Source organism: Branchiostoma floridae, chromosome 17 (assembly GCF_000003815.2).
Source record: "Branchiostoma floridae strain S238N-H82 chromosome 17, Bfl_VNyyK, whole genome shotgun sequence".
Taxonomy (NCBI): Eukaryota; Metazoa; Chordata; class Leptocardii; order Amphioxiformes; family Branchiostomatidae; genus Branchiostoma; species Branchiostoma floridae.
Window position 1 is genome coordinate 11,913,666 of NC_049995.1, and position 15,058 is coordinate 11,928,723.

The 15,058-nt window shown below is 40.2% G+C and overlaps 3 protein-coding genes across 4 annotated transcripts in view; all 3 read left to right on the forward strand.

Annotated features, from left to right (window-relative positions):
• The window catches only part of LOC118404231 (xanthine dehydrogenase/oxidase-like), a 64,849-nt gene that overhangs the window by 24,495 nt on the left and 25,296 nt on the right, over positions 1 to 15,058 (forward strand). The gene's annotated exons all lie outside the window — the stretch shown is intronic.
• Positions 4,937 to 8,126, forward strand: LOC118404233 (uncharacterized serine-rich protein C215.13-like). Its single transcript, XM_035803268.1, has 3 exons — positions 4,937 to 6,351; positions 7,004 to 7,143; positions 7,950 to 8,126. Exons 1-3 carry the CDS (start codon positions 5,256 to 5,258, stop codon positions 8,061 to 8,063), a joined length of 1,350 nt encoding a protein of 449 aa, XP_035659161.1. The 5' UTR covers positions 4,937 to 5,255; the 3' UTR covers positions 8,064 to 8,126.
• LOC118404235 (lipid droplet-associated hydrolase-like) overlaps positions 11,490 to 15,058 on the forward strand; it is a 7,540-nt gene continuing 3,971 nt past the window's right edge. The window contains exons 1-4 of the mRNA XM_035803272.1: positions 11,490 to 11,772; positions 12,340 to 12,477; positions 13,404 to 13,834; positions 14,283 to 14,417. Coding sequence (XP_035659165.1) covers positions 11,643 to 11,772; positions 12,340 to 12,477; positions 13,404 to 13,834; positions 14,283 to 14,417 — 834 coding nt within the window. The 5' untranslated portion in view covers positions 11,490 to 11,642. The remainder of the gene's footprint in view (positions 11,773 to 12,339; positions 12,478 to 13,403; positions 13,835 to 14,282; positions 14,418 to 15,058) is intronic.

The following is a 15,058-nucleotide window of genomic DNA, read 5'->3' on the forward strand; positions in this document are numbered from 1 at the left end:
GCTTTTAAGTTTGTATGATAACGAATCGATTTTATCATGGGCCTTCATGGCTGTTTTTAATGTATATAAATGTAAATGGTGGCGCAATTCAGCTACTGCTGCTATGCCGTGCATCTGTAAATAAAACTTGTCAAAACTTGTCGTCCCTTGTCCCTTGACAAAGACTGGATTTTAGCAGTCGAGATTTGGGAATGTGAGTGTGAGTCCAATTTCTTTAAAACTTACAGTTCGACAAAAATGATTGTGTTATTGCAATTATAGATTCTATTTAGTTTTACAATGTAGATAAATGTATCTTAATATACCCAGGCTTGGTTAGCTTAGGGATTACGGTTTGACAACACGGAAGTGAACTGACTAGGGTTAATCATGTTGACTGAGCAGTGGTGGCAGTTCTATGTTTAACTGCAATGTTTGCTGAAGGGGTGTTTCTAACCAAAGCTGTACAAACTGGCTGGTGGGACAACATGGGCTAAGTCTATAGACTCCACACTGTACCAGTCTGTTTGTGACAGCTATGAACAGCACTGTCCAACCTGTACAACCTGTACATGTACAAGTGGCTACTAGAGCCAAGCAGATGTTCAGCTATGACTGAATTTTGACATGTTTTTAAGCATTTTTGTCAGGCTTTCTATTTTGTACTGTTTTCCTCATGTGACTGGCTGACAGACATGAAGAAAAAGGTACAAAGTAGAGAGCCTGAAAACACGTCAAAGAACAGCTGGACCCGAATCTCTGTGTGGAGATTACAAGTGGCCACCTATATGTAATGACCACCATGCCAGTGTGATTGTGGCACATGCAGCATTATATATTATTAATATTACATGTGATATTCAATTCATATTTTTTATGTGGAAGTCTTACATATGAGTTTTTAAATTATGAGAAACGTCAGTGCAAAAATAATGAAATCATTTTTTTCCAAAGACCTACATTTTGTCACTGCACTGCCATATGTTTTCCCTTATCCCCTTGAATCAGTCCTTACCGTCCAACCCAATTCTTTCCATTTCTAGCAGCGACAAGTACCTAAATAGGTATGCACAAGTGTAACGCTGACTTACCTACGTAGACGTGTTACCGTGGCAACAGGATTACCATGGCAACAGGATTACCTAACACTCAGTCTCACTTTCACTGGTCAGATTAGAACTCCAAATAAGGCAATATCTTGCCTGATAGCAGGTGAAATTCTCAGGCCAGTGACAGGTCTTATTCTTAAGTCTACACGTATGTTTTTTTCCTGCATGATATTTTTGTACAGTACTACAGTACTAAGTTCCTATAATTCTATATTTCCTTCACACTCATATTTTAGGTAAGTATTATTCCAAATGTGGAAGTGTAATTGATATGATTGTGATATTATTTAACACAAACATAGTCTACAAATTTTACATGGGTGATTTGAACTGACTTACTGCATTTGTATATATTTTGGCTCAGATGCTACATTGGTACATCCTTTATTTGTAATAACAGTAACACTGCCTAACATTATCCATTCCTGTACCCTAAACCTTTGTATCAGTACATGTACCTTTTCCTGATGTTATCTTAGGTACAGATCCCTTAGCATCCGTCGCAGACTTCAAGTGAGCTGCCTTTTATTTTATTTTTTTTGCTTGAAGTCTGAGATGGAGTCTACCATTACAGATCCCTAATGTAGACACATAATGTATATTCAGGTGATACGTCAGTACATGATATTTGTTATCTCCCCACAGATAAGATGGGCACCAGATGGAGACTTCAGCGGGCGCCTCACCTGGCCGGCCACATGGGGGTCATGTGTCAATGTCACGTTGCTATGGCAACAGGTCAGTCCAAACTTGTCCTCGCCACACAATGCAAGAACTCTGTGGGTTTTGCACAGTCATGACTTTTGTTGTTTGATACACACAGACTTGTGTGGTCATGAGTGGCATGCACACTTCCTGATTTTACACTCAGGTGTTGTGCAAACAAGAAGTGATTGAGACCCAATTTTCAAGGTCAAAATAAACCAGCAATGTTCCAAATACTCTTCCCCCTAACTTGTTTTGTATCCTCCACCAGCTCCATAGGTCGCTGGAAAAACAGTAGAAATTGGCCAGGTTAAAGAGGTAACATGCCAAGGAGTCTACAGGCTGAGGAGTATGTTTCGACCTACAGAGTGTTATGAGGTCATGTATGAACCCTACAATAGACAGACAGACAGAAACTTCTCACGAACTTTGAACAACTGTTAAAAGAAAGTAAATTATTTCCTCAGTGTAATATGATGAACTGGCCACACACAGAGCTACAAATTCAGTAGTACAAAGAAAAGTCTCTGCTGCTTATATTTATAAGAAGTTTCGAATTCAGAGGCCCTCAAATTGGGTGTATCCATCCCAAAGCAGGTGATGAAAGGACTACTTGTTGTGAGGTCATGTGTATGAACCCCCACAGTAGACAGACATACAGATTCCAATTATAACACTTTCCTGTATTCCAATCTTTCCACGAATTTTGAACAACTGTTTTAAAAGAATGTCAGTCATCTCCTCAGTTTAATGTAATGACAGACCACACAAAGCTACAATTTGCAAAGAAAAATCTCGGCTTTACATTAGAAGTTCACCACCCTCAAAATTGGGTGTATCCAACTCCTTGGCAGTTGATGAAAGGCCCACTTTTTGTGAGGTCACTTATGAAACCTACAGCAGACAGACAGATTTCAATTGCAACACTTTCCTTTATCCAATCTTCCCACACATTTTGAACAACTGTTTTAAAAGAATGTCAGTCATTTCCTCAGTTTAATGTAATGAACTGACCACACAGAGCTACAAAGAAAAATCTCTGCTGCCTATATCTATAAGCAATGAGCTATAAGAAGGTTCACATGCCCTCAAATTGGGTGTATAAAACCCCTAGGCGGTTGATAAAAGACCCACTTGTTGTGAGGTCATGTAGACAGACAGACAGACAGTGTGCTTTGTGTGGTGCTCTGGGTCATTGCCAGCAATTTGTTCCGCCCTATTACACATCACAGGACTGAACCTAGCAGCACATTCACAGCATGTCCAATACGAATCAAAAGCCATAGACTGAGATACATGATGAAGATTAGACATTCTGGTAATAAGATACACCAAAAGTTACTCAACGACAAGCAACTAGTTTTTCCATAATCATATCCAGTTGCTTGTCAGTAACTGCTTTATGGCATAGACTGAGATGCATTGCAATTTGTATGAACTGCATCAATCAATATGGCAGAGCAGAACATTTTAAGGATGTAATGATTATCATGATTGATTGATTGATTGATTGATTGCTTTAATGCTGGATTGTATAGTTACCATCCAGCTTTACAATAATTTTTGTGGTAAATGAAAAAGTATAACATTTTGCTTAATCTGAACACCAGAACATCCATTTAAATCATGGATTTTGTTGGAACACGTAGTATGTTTTTCTTTCCAAAAGAAGATAGCTGTAGGCTATAAGTAAGTAACCGAGCATGTCAGGTATGTTGGGGAATGGTTACAGATAACATTGGAGGAATAACGACAATTTTCTGGGGTCACGGCGCTGAACTCTGCATTCCTGGGTAGCTGAGTAGGACACTGGGTAACTTGTGGTAGTCTCTACCAGACTGACTACGCTGGCCATTATAGGGAGAATAATTTACCAAGGGAGTTTTGCTATCAGAGAATGTCATGATCATGAGTTTAAGTGTGTCTGTGTGAACTGACACCCTGTGCATTATTGTACAGAAGAGAAGAGAGATTTTGCAATATTTCATTCTTGGCAGATTTATTCACATTACAGTCATACACTGAATATAGTAAATACACTCTTTACATTCAGGCCAATGTGCATAGTCTTCTGTAAATTAAGTGGACATTATGACATTTTAGTAAAAACATGTTATTGCTACATCAAAGATTTAAAGATTCAGCACAGGAAAAAGATGGAAACTCCTTTGATTTAGGGCCTTGGAGATACATATTATTGATGTTTCTATAGGACTATATGGTATTTTATAGGATTGTACCAAAGAAACGTTTATCATCATGTCATCAAATCAATAAAATGTACTTGAGCTGAATGCTGAACCATTCCTATTTATTGACCTTGAAGCACCAGTATTGACATTTAGTGCAGCAGATAATGGATTACCTGAAATGAGTTATGACATACTGAACAGTCTGAATATGGTAAAACAAATTGATATAGTAATATTAGTATAATGTACCTGATCATCTTTTGAAAAATTAAAGAAATAAAAATATGATTGAATAGAATCCACCCCTGCCCAAACCATACAAATGGAACAGTCCGGGATCCTGGTGTTAAAAGCATTAAGTGAGGTTGATGGATAGATGACAGGGATCTCATGTTCTGTGTGCTTCCATTAAGTCTAAAAGGGTTCTTATGATACGCTTATAGCTTTGCTGCATGTTTTATTAATCATAATCATAACACACTTCAGTTCATGCCTGAAAATTCCATGCCAGTTTATTGAGGTATACGTGTATGTCAGTGAAATTTGGTCATCATCCCCATGTCTTATTTGACTTGTAAAATGTATGTCGTGGCCTGTTTTTGGTGACGGATTGTGGTTGGAGCAATATTACATGTAAAAATACCATCTACATTAATTTGTACATCATTGCAAGTTACAACAGTCTATTCCCAGAGGACTTAAGATTTTAAGCTTTTGTTCTGGGTTTGTTACCAAGGTCTTGATTTTTGGACAGATAGATGTTAGGCTCTCTGACAGCTTTTTCTTTCAACTGTATAGGACAATTTTATAGTTGTGCATGAAAATTATCATAAGTGTGTTTGAATCCATGCCTACCAATAAAGTAAGTAAGTACTCTCATGTTGGCTCAATAGGCATACCTGCCACAGCTAGTCCAGTCCAGTAATTTGTAACTTTCAGTTAATAATGATGTGCATTGTTTTGTCCTGCAGTACTGCTGCTGACCACTAGATGGAGCTGTGCACAGGTGACTATTTCTCCCTCAGCGGCCCTACCAGAAGCTGCCACCTCATCCCCGCTCCTACAGCCCAGTCCCACCGCTACAGTGCACACATTCAGCACCACAACTCCTGAAAGGACTTTGTCTTCAGTTTCCTTAGCATACTCAAGTTCGAGCAATCTACGTCTAGAAACAAGCACAAGTGACTTAAACTTAAAGACAATCTTGAGCAGCACAGTACAATCTTCAACGATCTCAAGAAACACAGGACAATCTTCAAGTGTACAACAGATGTCTGCATCAATGACTGCATCTGTCTTTCGCAGTTCAACAATCGTTCCATCCGAACAATCGGTCTCATACCACAGTTCAGTCTCTTACCAGAGTTCAATCAATGACCAAAGTTCAGTCTCTTACCAAAGTTCTGTCTCTCACCAGAGTTCAGTCTCACCCTACAGTTCTGTCTCTCACCAGAGTTCAGTCTCACCCTACAGTTCTGCCTCTACAGTTTTAAATCAAACTGCTGTGATGCCCAAAGCAGGGACTTTAGAAACCAGCACCTCTGCGTTCTTTTCAGCAGAGGCTAAGACAGTCTCCTCCATGGAGCAAAGTTCTGCTTTCATACAGCCAACACCGACTATCAGCTCTACAGAGCAGAGCTCTTTAAGAACTTCTATGTCAGAATCATTTTTATACCCGTCACCATCTCCGAGTGTGGCGTCTACAAGTGTATACCCACCTCTCAGCACAGAGGTGCTCCCAAGTTCTGTAAGACTTGTGGAAAGTTCAAATTCAAGCCTGTTTCCCACCGCAATGCCCAGTTCCAGTGCTCTACTTCCGTCCTCAGAGTTCAGACTCGCCAACGAGTCTGTGTCCAGTCAGGAACTGATGTCAAGTTCGAGAGGATACTCTATAGAACCCACCGCAACACAGCCATCGACAATCCCACCAAGTTCAACCTCAACAGTCTTGTTTAATGCGTCCGATACGATTTCCTTTTCTACTTCTTTGCCGACGTTCACTCCTACCATTGGGTCAACTTCGTCAGTGCTCCTTCTTTCTTCAACTGCAGTACCGATTAGTACTCAAGTAGTGCCAAGTACATTCACAAGTAGATTGTCGTCGTCCGATGTAACTCTCGTACCAACGCCATCTCCAACCCCACCTGTTGCCATGGTAACATCCATGACATCGTCGACGAGCAGTGCGGTGTTGAGACCGTCCTCTGTTGCCATGGTTACAAGCAGTGTTGCCATGGCGATGACGAGTAGCGTGAGCCCTAACGGTACGGGAGGAGGTATCCAGGCCCCTGCTGGTTCAGGTGGTCTGCCCCTAGCAGTGTTGGTGGGGATAGTTATCGCCTGCTGTGTCTTTGTCACTATATGTGGTGAGTTTGGCTTGACAGTTTGTTTGTTTGCCAAGTCCCTCATACATAAAAGTAAGAGGCGTTGTCAATACTACCTGGATGTCAGATAAATTTATTCGGGGCCCGAGGCAGTCAGCCCGACGATCTCGTATTAGCAATCCAGGGAGTTTAAGCCTGAAGGAGGTTTTGCTGCAAAATTGCAGTCTGACTGCCCTGGCCCCCGAATAAACTCGCTAGCTGCCTGATCATATCTGGCACCCAGGGTATGTCAATACAATTATTTCCATCTTTTCACCTCCAAGTCCACTTGACATGAGTCTGAGCTTTGTGAGCTGCATGATGCTTGAATTTATGATAGTTGTTGTTTGACACGCAATGGCAACTGATGAAGTTTCTACAAGACCAGGATCCTGGTCTTGTAGAAACTTCATCAGTTGCCATATACATGTTGTATTATATAATAGTTGTTTTTTAATCAGATAACCATAAAACATGATCTAATATCTGAACCAAATTAGAATACTGCTTACTAATGTTCAACTACAGAATCTGATATGATTATGAAAGGTATAAGGCAAAAAAGAACATTCGACATTCATTGGTTTTCCTAATATAAGGAACATGTAAGAAAAAGCAACTGATTTCATCCATTATTCTATGTGTTGTTTTCCAGTTGTGCTGATGATCCTGCTGTGCTTTAAGAGAGGAGGCGCGTACGGAGCGGGGTCAAAGAAACCCAGCCCTGCTAACGGTGGACTGTGGGACGATGGGGTCACCCTCAGCTATATCAACAGCCATATAGAACTACCCAAGGTAAGCTGTGTTGTCTTGTAACTTTAATGTGGCCTTCAAAGAGCTAGATGGTAATTATAAGAGTCATAGTTCAAGGGAGGGGTTCCTCAGAGAGAGTGACAATGCCCTGCCATGAGACTGAGAGCTTGAGAGAGTGAGAGATGGTATATGGTGCATGTAATTGTAAAGTAAAGTTAGTGCAATGTAGCCTTATGCAATACTATAGCTTGCATTAGCATGAAAGTTCATCTGCGTTGGTAGAATGCATTATGGAAAAATTTCGACTAGAATTTAGACTGGGGTAAGTCCCCATAGTTTGATTCCAGTTTTGGATATAAAGTGTTAGCAATTTATCCATACCATAGCTTGCATTTTGTGCCAGGCACACTTGGTAACTCCTGCTCTTCTGGATTAGTGTGTACTTTTGATATGTGGTAGTACCTGGTTAGGGTAATTCTTTAATGAAATGGAAGAATCTGTAGTATAGAAAAGTTTGAAGATGCTAAAGATTGATGTTAACTTGAAGGTCTAATTTATAACCCTATACTCATATTGTGAAGTAAATGTATGGTGATTTCTTTGACGTGATCAAGAGGTGGATGTTATCGAAGTACTGTTTAACATCTAACAACTGCAGTCCCTTGCAAGTAGCAATTTCCCTAATGATCCAAGATTAGAAAACTGATGGGTAGACTTCATCAGATTCAAACGCCTGAACTGAGAATATGATCCAAATCCATAGACCTGATTGCTAACTGCTAATCCACTTAACATGCAACATGTTGTTATTGTTGTTTATATTGTTTTGTTGTTGTTGTTTACACCAGGAGCAGGGAGAGGAGATGAAGTCGTTAGAAGGAGAGACGGACGACCCCACCCCTGCAGCCTTCACTAACTACGGCTACACTGACGAGTCAAACACAGTCAGCACCAGACTATAGACCTATCGTCATTGTTTAGCTGTAAAGTTTAAACTTTGTTCTAATGCAAATTAAAGAAACTCAAAATAGATTTTCGGTGAGACTCATCGACCGCCATAGGATGTACTATTTGCTTCACTGACATCTGGAGGTTGGAAGATGATGTCAGCAGCAAATGGCGGGAAGAGGAATCTTTACAGCTATGGATTCTATCAACACAGATGAGCTTTCATTGGAATATTCTGGTCATTGTTGTTAGTTCTTAGCCTGTGTGGTTACCGATCACTACTTCGTATCCATACTCTTGCTGTCTTGACATTTTCAAGGTAACAAGTAAAGCGAGCCCTGTTAGTGATAGAATGGTACAAGCCATGGTGTATTTCATTCTCAAGACGATATATTACACTGATGAACTTAAAAGTTGATTTTAAAAATATATGGAGATAAAAGAACAGATTGTTAAAGCAAGCAGGAACAACGCTTATTATAAAACTTGTGCTTTTATATGTAAGTAAAATGGCTGGCCCAGAAAGGTAAATACTGTACATGTACATCTGTCAAGCATTGTAAAGCTTTGTAGTAGGTTATACGAGGATGTTGTCAAAAGACAAACGCACCTCTTTGACACACAACACGCCAGGGCTCTAGCCAGCTCGAAATTTTTTTCCGTCAGCCAATTCCCAGTGTCGCGAAAATCGCGAAAACACTCTTCCAGGAGTTAGAAAGACTGAACTGAGACCTTGAAAAACGGGTTTTTAATGAGATTATCGTATGCTAAAGGTGCCGACATACTTCGTCAACAATAATAACAATACATGTAGCAAAACAAACTGTGTGGCTTTTACGGCCGTGGACGGCGTCCCCAAGCTGCCTGTAGCTTCCAACAAGGATTTTTGTCCGTCAAGGTTGACGGATTGGTTTAAAAAATTTTCCGTCACACGCAGCAAATTTCCGTCAATTGATGGAAAACGGACGCTGGCTAGAGCCCTGCAACACGCACACACACATTGATATACAATGCACACATGCAAGCACAAACACAGATGTATGTTGTGTGACCTGGTTTTACAGATTGAAATGTGACTTTTAAAGCTTCATGTACATTTGTATGTAGACAGTCTTAGAGGGTTAGAAAAATATCAATGGGTTGTCTAGTACATGTACCTTGATTAAACATTTTAAACTTAATTAAATGGAGCTCTAAGGAAGAAGAACACAGCATTTTCATCAACTAAAAACATCATTTTGTTGTGCAACAGAGAGAATTATATTATTGCTTTAGAACTACTTCTGTGTACACAAGGATTCTCATTGTTCGTGCGTTACTGTAATGTAATGATATGGTGCCTATGTGGTATTATCAGGGACACATGTTTGGTGCCTTGGTTTAGATATTGTACAGTGTACACAGTTTCATAAGCAAAGAACAATGATGACGATGATGATGATGATGCCTAAAAGCAAGGAGCTTTTTGCTAAAAGCTCCTTGCTAAAAGTAAAGGTTTACCTTGTTGGTGACTGACTGTTGACCATGTGTAACAGAGAGCCCCCTAGTGTATAGACTTGGTAATGCAAGATTGCAGAAAACTACCGTCCCACCATGAGATTGATGCTACATAACTGAAACAAAAATATTTGTGACGTTTTATGTAAAGTTTTAAGGTATACATGACCTGTATATCACTTGTAAAGAAAAATTATGAATACGTCGCTTAAGACATAATCATATTTTGATGTTTTGGCTTGCTATGAGAAAAATTAGTACTGACTGATTGTATGTAAGGATATGAAAATGCGTGAAAAGAACACGTAAAGTTTTTATCCAGTATTTCTTGTAAACAGCATATAATGTAAATGCAAGATGATTGTTGTTGACATCATAAGAGTGTAAATCAACATTTTGTCAATGACAGAAATGTTTATGTCTTTATTTGAAAGAACTGGAAAGAATTAACTCATACATGCAGTTGAAGAGGAGATTAAGTTTGTATTCACAAGCAAGTTGGTTTTGAAGTAGCTTTTGGTAATGTGGTCTTATGTACGAATCAAAAAAAGGAATTTACCATCGCGATATTTCTTGTAAAGCTTTAGTTCTTTAATTGCGTATAAATACGCACTTTAACAAAAAGAGTACCAAACACACAAACGTTGTATTTCTGCATGTATGTGTCTGCACCAAAGCTTTATTAGCTAGATATAGAAATACTGGTAGATTATTTTTGTAGCCTATGTTAGTGATAAGTTACATTTTTGAAAGTCAAATACATGTATAGCGAATGTCGTTACTCATACGCATATTTTAACAAAAAAGACTAAAACTTCTTATGCTTCATTTGTCCTTTATTTGTTATTGTATGAAGACAATGAATTTGAGCCAAATAGTCTTATTCTGATAACGGATTTGCTGTAGTCTGTAGGTCCAGTTTTGTTCAGTATTTTTTTTGTACAGATGTAAGAAAAGTTGATAGGAAATGTTTATGGATGTGCGCTGATTTCACTTGTTTTTATGGTAGAGTGATGGATGATAATGATATCGTAGCTGTGCCATTGTTGTTCCAGATGTTAAAACTGCAGCAGTGCCTGCAATACATGCACAAAAGCAGTGTTCACTTCTCTTTCTTTGTCCTCCTTGATAGAAAACTAGTGCTTTCACTCACGTTCTGTATCAATGAAGCGCACAGATGCTGACGTCATCCTCGTGACCTTGATTTGCATATCTATGGAGCTCCGACGTCTTTTTTAATCGACACGCCTCTGTATATATGGACTGGAGTCGAGCCATGTTCACTTTGTTCCACTCCCGAAGGTCGCTACCCTCCCCCCCCCCCCTACCATGTTGGCTACATATATTCCTCTACACAACTAAAAAGAGCAAACAACGATACAATGGTTTATTGCGCAACAATTGCATCAGTAACAATGTATGGCAATGTGTATACAACAAAAGGTATGGTCTAATACTACACATATATGGTATATTGCAACAATTTCGGATAATACAGTACTAGTGGAATCTAAAACATTAGATTGCACACTCGAGCAAGTGACCTGTCCTTGGTGCTGAACTGTTTACTATTAAATCAAGGAGTCAACTCACTTTCTTGTGTCAAAGAATGGATCTGAAATTGTGGGTTGTTCAAAATCTTGCATCTCTTATCTAATTTTTTTCACCAAACCCTCAGTGTCCCCAACGTAGATTGTATTGTAATATTGCTCGATAGGCAGAATTTAGGGGGTTCTCATGTATTTGGAGGCTTCGCCACCAGCCATTTAGTTAGAATCTGCCTATAGCTCTATTAAAGACTTGGCAATATATAGAGCATCTTTTCCCGAGGAAGTCATTAGGGACGCCATCTGGCGATGGATGGTGGAAATGGCGGCGGTCACAGAGCAATGGCAAATCGGTCAAAGGTCGCATCCACCTTTGGTCACTGATCATGACCCAACCCTCCATTTTGACGTGTTGTCTACGTTACTAGCCTGTAGCGCATAGCGTAGAGTAACTCACCAATTCCTTTGCACCGAGCGCTACACATACTCACAGAAGATCACTGTAAAATCGGTTAACCCGTGCTCTCTAACAGTCACACTGTGAAAAGGATGCCCCAAACGTTGGTACCTAGAATCCGGTCTGAGTTCCCCAGTGTGGATGGCACACCGACCCACGTGCTGAAGTGTGGAGACTTTCCGCCGGACCAAGACAAGAAAATCTTGTACCTTATCATTCCAGGTAAAGCATTTTATTGCTTCATACCAACTTCGGAAGGAAGGCACTGTCAGTCGTAGTATCCCCCTGTCCTTGTGTCTACGTGTAGCTTTACATTTCATGATGTGCATGTAATAAACGTCATCAGGAATATACGTCGGAGGGACTAAAATTGTTGCTCCTGTTCGTCTCAAAATGTCTTCAGGTAACACCCTTATACATCTATGCATTTGTCTACGACTTGACCATCAACGGGTCTCAAAAGAGTCAGTAAAGTCAAGGAGCTTTCATAGCCATTGGTAAAACAGGTAAGTCGGAAGTTTGGGGTAGGCTAATTTTGGGAGGTCGAATGGGTATTGTTTTTCTTGAGGGGGGCTCCATAACAAAAGACCCTTCTTTGAACCTGAACGTCATGATTTTAGTACCCCTTCCTAAAGGTACGCCCCCACCGCACTTGCTTGCGTCACTTCGGAAGAAAATTCGTTCTTTATCTCTGAAAGTATCTTTCAAACCCAGCAGTGACGCAAGTGCAGTGAGAGTGTACCTTAACTAGTTCATGTTCCTAACAATGTTCACCTTTTTCCTAAACAGGAAACCCGGGAGTTGTTGGTTATTACGACAAGTTTATGAGAGAACTGTACAGGGCACACGGAGGGCGCATTCCCGTCTGGGGCGTGGCACATGCTGGTCACGTCATCCTCCCAGATCACGTCAGAAGTAAAAACTCAGGTCAGTAGATAGAACTTGTATTGAGCTCCTATTGTAGATTTCTTCCAACACAACCAAGTGTGACGGTGGCCAGAATTCAATAAAATCTCCATTCGTCCATTCGTTGTTAGTGTCTTTTTATTTATTCTTTGCTCCACCTGCCTGATCCTAGACCCGAGCCAAAAGTGTCGGAGACCCCGGGCTTTCTTTTTCTTTCTTTCTTTCTTCATTGACGATAAGACATGTCATTACAAGGGTCTGCCTAGGCAGCTTTGGGCTGGTAGCGGCAGAACCTACAAGGATTCGGACGAACTGCTCAACATACAAAGAATTCATAATAAGAAACAATACAATATAATGCAATAAAATAATCAGTAACTATAATGTGTCATGGAACTATACAGATATGGTCTATACCATATAGCAAGTGTTCTCAGCCAGACAGTTGACGTCTTGACCTTTTTAGGACATTAATCCCCGACACAGTAGGGTAAAGAATAATATATCTTTCCGTGGGAAAATATCAGGAAAGGTTACACCTGACGCGGCAAAGGATAATACAAATAACGTTAGACATATACCAGTCGTACATACACCACTTCAGCCCTCCGTGTCACCCATTCCGTGACACAAGATAGTACTCACTTCGGAAGTACCGACGTTTGGGACAACATTTTCCCTGCTACAGAGCCACCTACATCGGCTATAAGTAACACTGAGAAGTAGACCCAGCCATTCTACCCTGATATTATGGTGTCTGACAGACACTGAAACGTCAGAAGCGAGTACTATCTTCGTTATGTTGGAAGAACTTTACTATACGAGTATTTGCCACCTGATTAAACTATTTATGGATGTATTGAACTCCATGTCATTACTGGGTTTAATTGTAGCTAATTAAGGTTACCGAGTCATCAATGAACTTTTCATACTTTCACAACTAACAGATGCATCAAAAGGACCCTACGGTCTCCACGACCAAATCACACACAAGATCTCCTTCATCAAGAACCACGTCCCACGTGACGCAAACCTCATCCTGATTGGTCACTCCATCGGCTGCTACATGATGCTGGAGATCCTCAAGCGCTGTCCTGAGGTCAACGTCCTGAAGGGCGTTCAACTCTTCCCCACCATAGAACACTTGAAGGAGACCCCCAATTGCAGTCGGATGATGTGGATGATGCCTTTACTCTCGTTCTTCCAATGGCTGGCAGTGTTCCTGGCGTTCTTGGTGTCCTTTCTCCCCGATGTCATCAAGCGTTGGCTGCTGAAGTTAGTCTTTGTGGGTTATAAACTTGACCAAGGGGCAGTGGAAGCTAGCCTGAACCTTTTTGATCCGAACGTGATAAACACCTGCCTTTTTCTGGGATACCAGGTGAGTCAGGTTTCTTCTACACGTTTCCTCTTTTATTGCAAATTTGTAACAACATATATGGATACAGAAATATAATAAATCATAGTACAGCTAACACCTCCAGACTTCCTTGCCATTCTAAAGACTACCATACCCTTACTTATTCACCTAAGAAAATGCATTAAAAATGCATTACTATGTTACATACTGTCATGCCAACACATTAGGATTGCAACATTATTGATGACACTACCTCTGCTAACGTCACATTTCAAAAACTAGGCCTAGCCGATATACGTAAAAAATATTCACAAATAAATATGCCTACGACGACTATTCTCTTTACGTCATGTGTGGTTTCGTGTCTTTACATCATACTTTTCGTTCCCGAAAGCTGGCCGGCCGGGCCCCGGTTTGGAAATGTGACGTAGGCCTTCTAAATGCAAGGTTTGTTTTCTACGTCCTGCAGGAGTTTACCCAGGTGAGGGAACCAGACCTGCGCTGTATCCGTCAGCACCTGGAAAAACTGATCTTCTACTATGGCGCCACTGACGGCTGGGCACCTGTCAGCTTCTATCAGAGGATGAAGAACACCTTCCCTCAGGTGAGACAGTAAAGTGGGTCTTTCTTTTGTAGATGGTCAGGGCTCGAAATACTGAGTGTTTGTGCACCCAGGTGCACCCAAAATTGGAGCTGTGCACCCAATTTTTTTTTCTGTGGGTGCAGGGTGCACCCAAATATTTTCTTAGGCTTATGTATGTACAATTGTCAGTATACGTTGTGTTAGAAAAATAATAAAATGTGGTGCAAAAGCAAACAATGGTTGGTGAAATTCACTTTATTTGTCATTGTCCACATTACAGCATCAAAAGAAACAAACTATTTAAACTAGTCAACAAAATTTTCTCAGCTTCACACATCGTACCGAACTACGAAAAACTGTCTTCCTGTTAGCACCTACCAATGCATATGTCTCCCAAAATGTCGGTAATTTCATCCTCCACTGCATACAGAAAATAAATCAAACCCAATTGCATTCATTTTAGATTAGAAGTAGCGCTAGTTCACATTTTGTTATTGTGTACTATGTCGTATTATCATCATCATTGTATTTCCATGTTTACTTGGATTTAGCCTTCTGGCATTAATTTGATTCAATTATTCCTTTGATGTCAAAAAGAAAGGGTGTTCTAAATCCAAACAGAAATAACAGTCATATATAAATGGCAAAACAAGTTGACTTTG

Bases quoted from the DNA above. Each gene is read 5' to 3' on its own strand.
- LOC118404233 (XM_035803268.1), top strand. From the start codon at position 5,256: ATGTCTGCATCAATGACTGCATCTGTCTTTCGCAGTTCAACAATCGTT. The intron at 6,352-7,003 runs GTGAGTTTGGCT...GTTGTTTTCCAG, and splicing joins TGTCTTTGTCACTATATGTG to TTGTGCTGATGATCCTGCTG. The intron at 7,144-7,949 runs GTAAGCTGTGTT...TGTTTACACCAG, and splicing joins GCCATATAGAACTACCCAAG to GAGCAGGGAGAGGAGATGAA.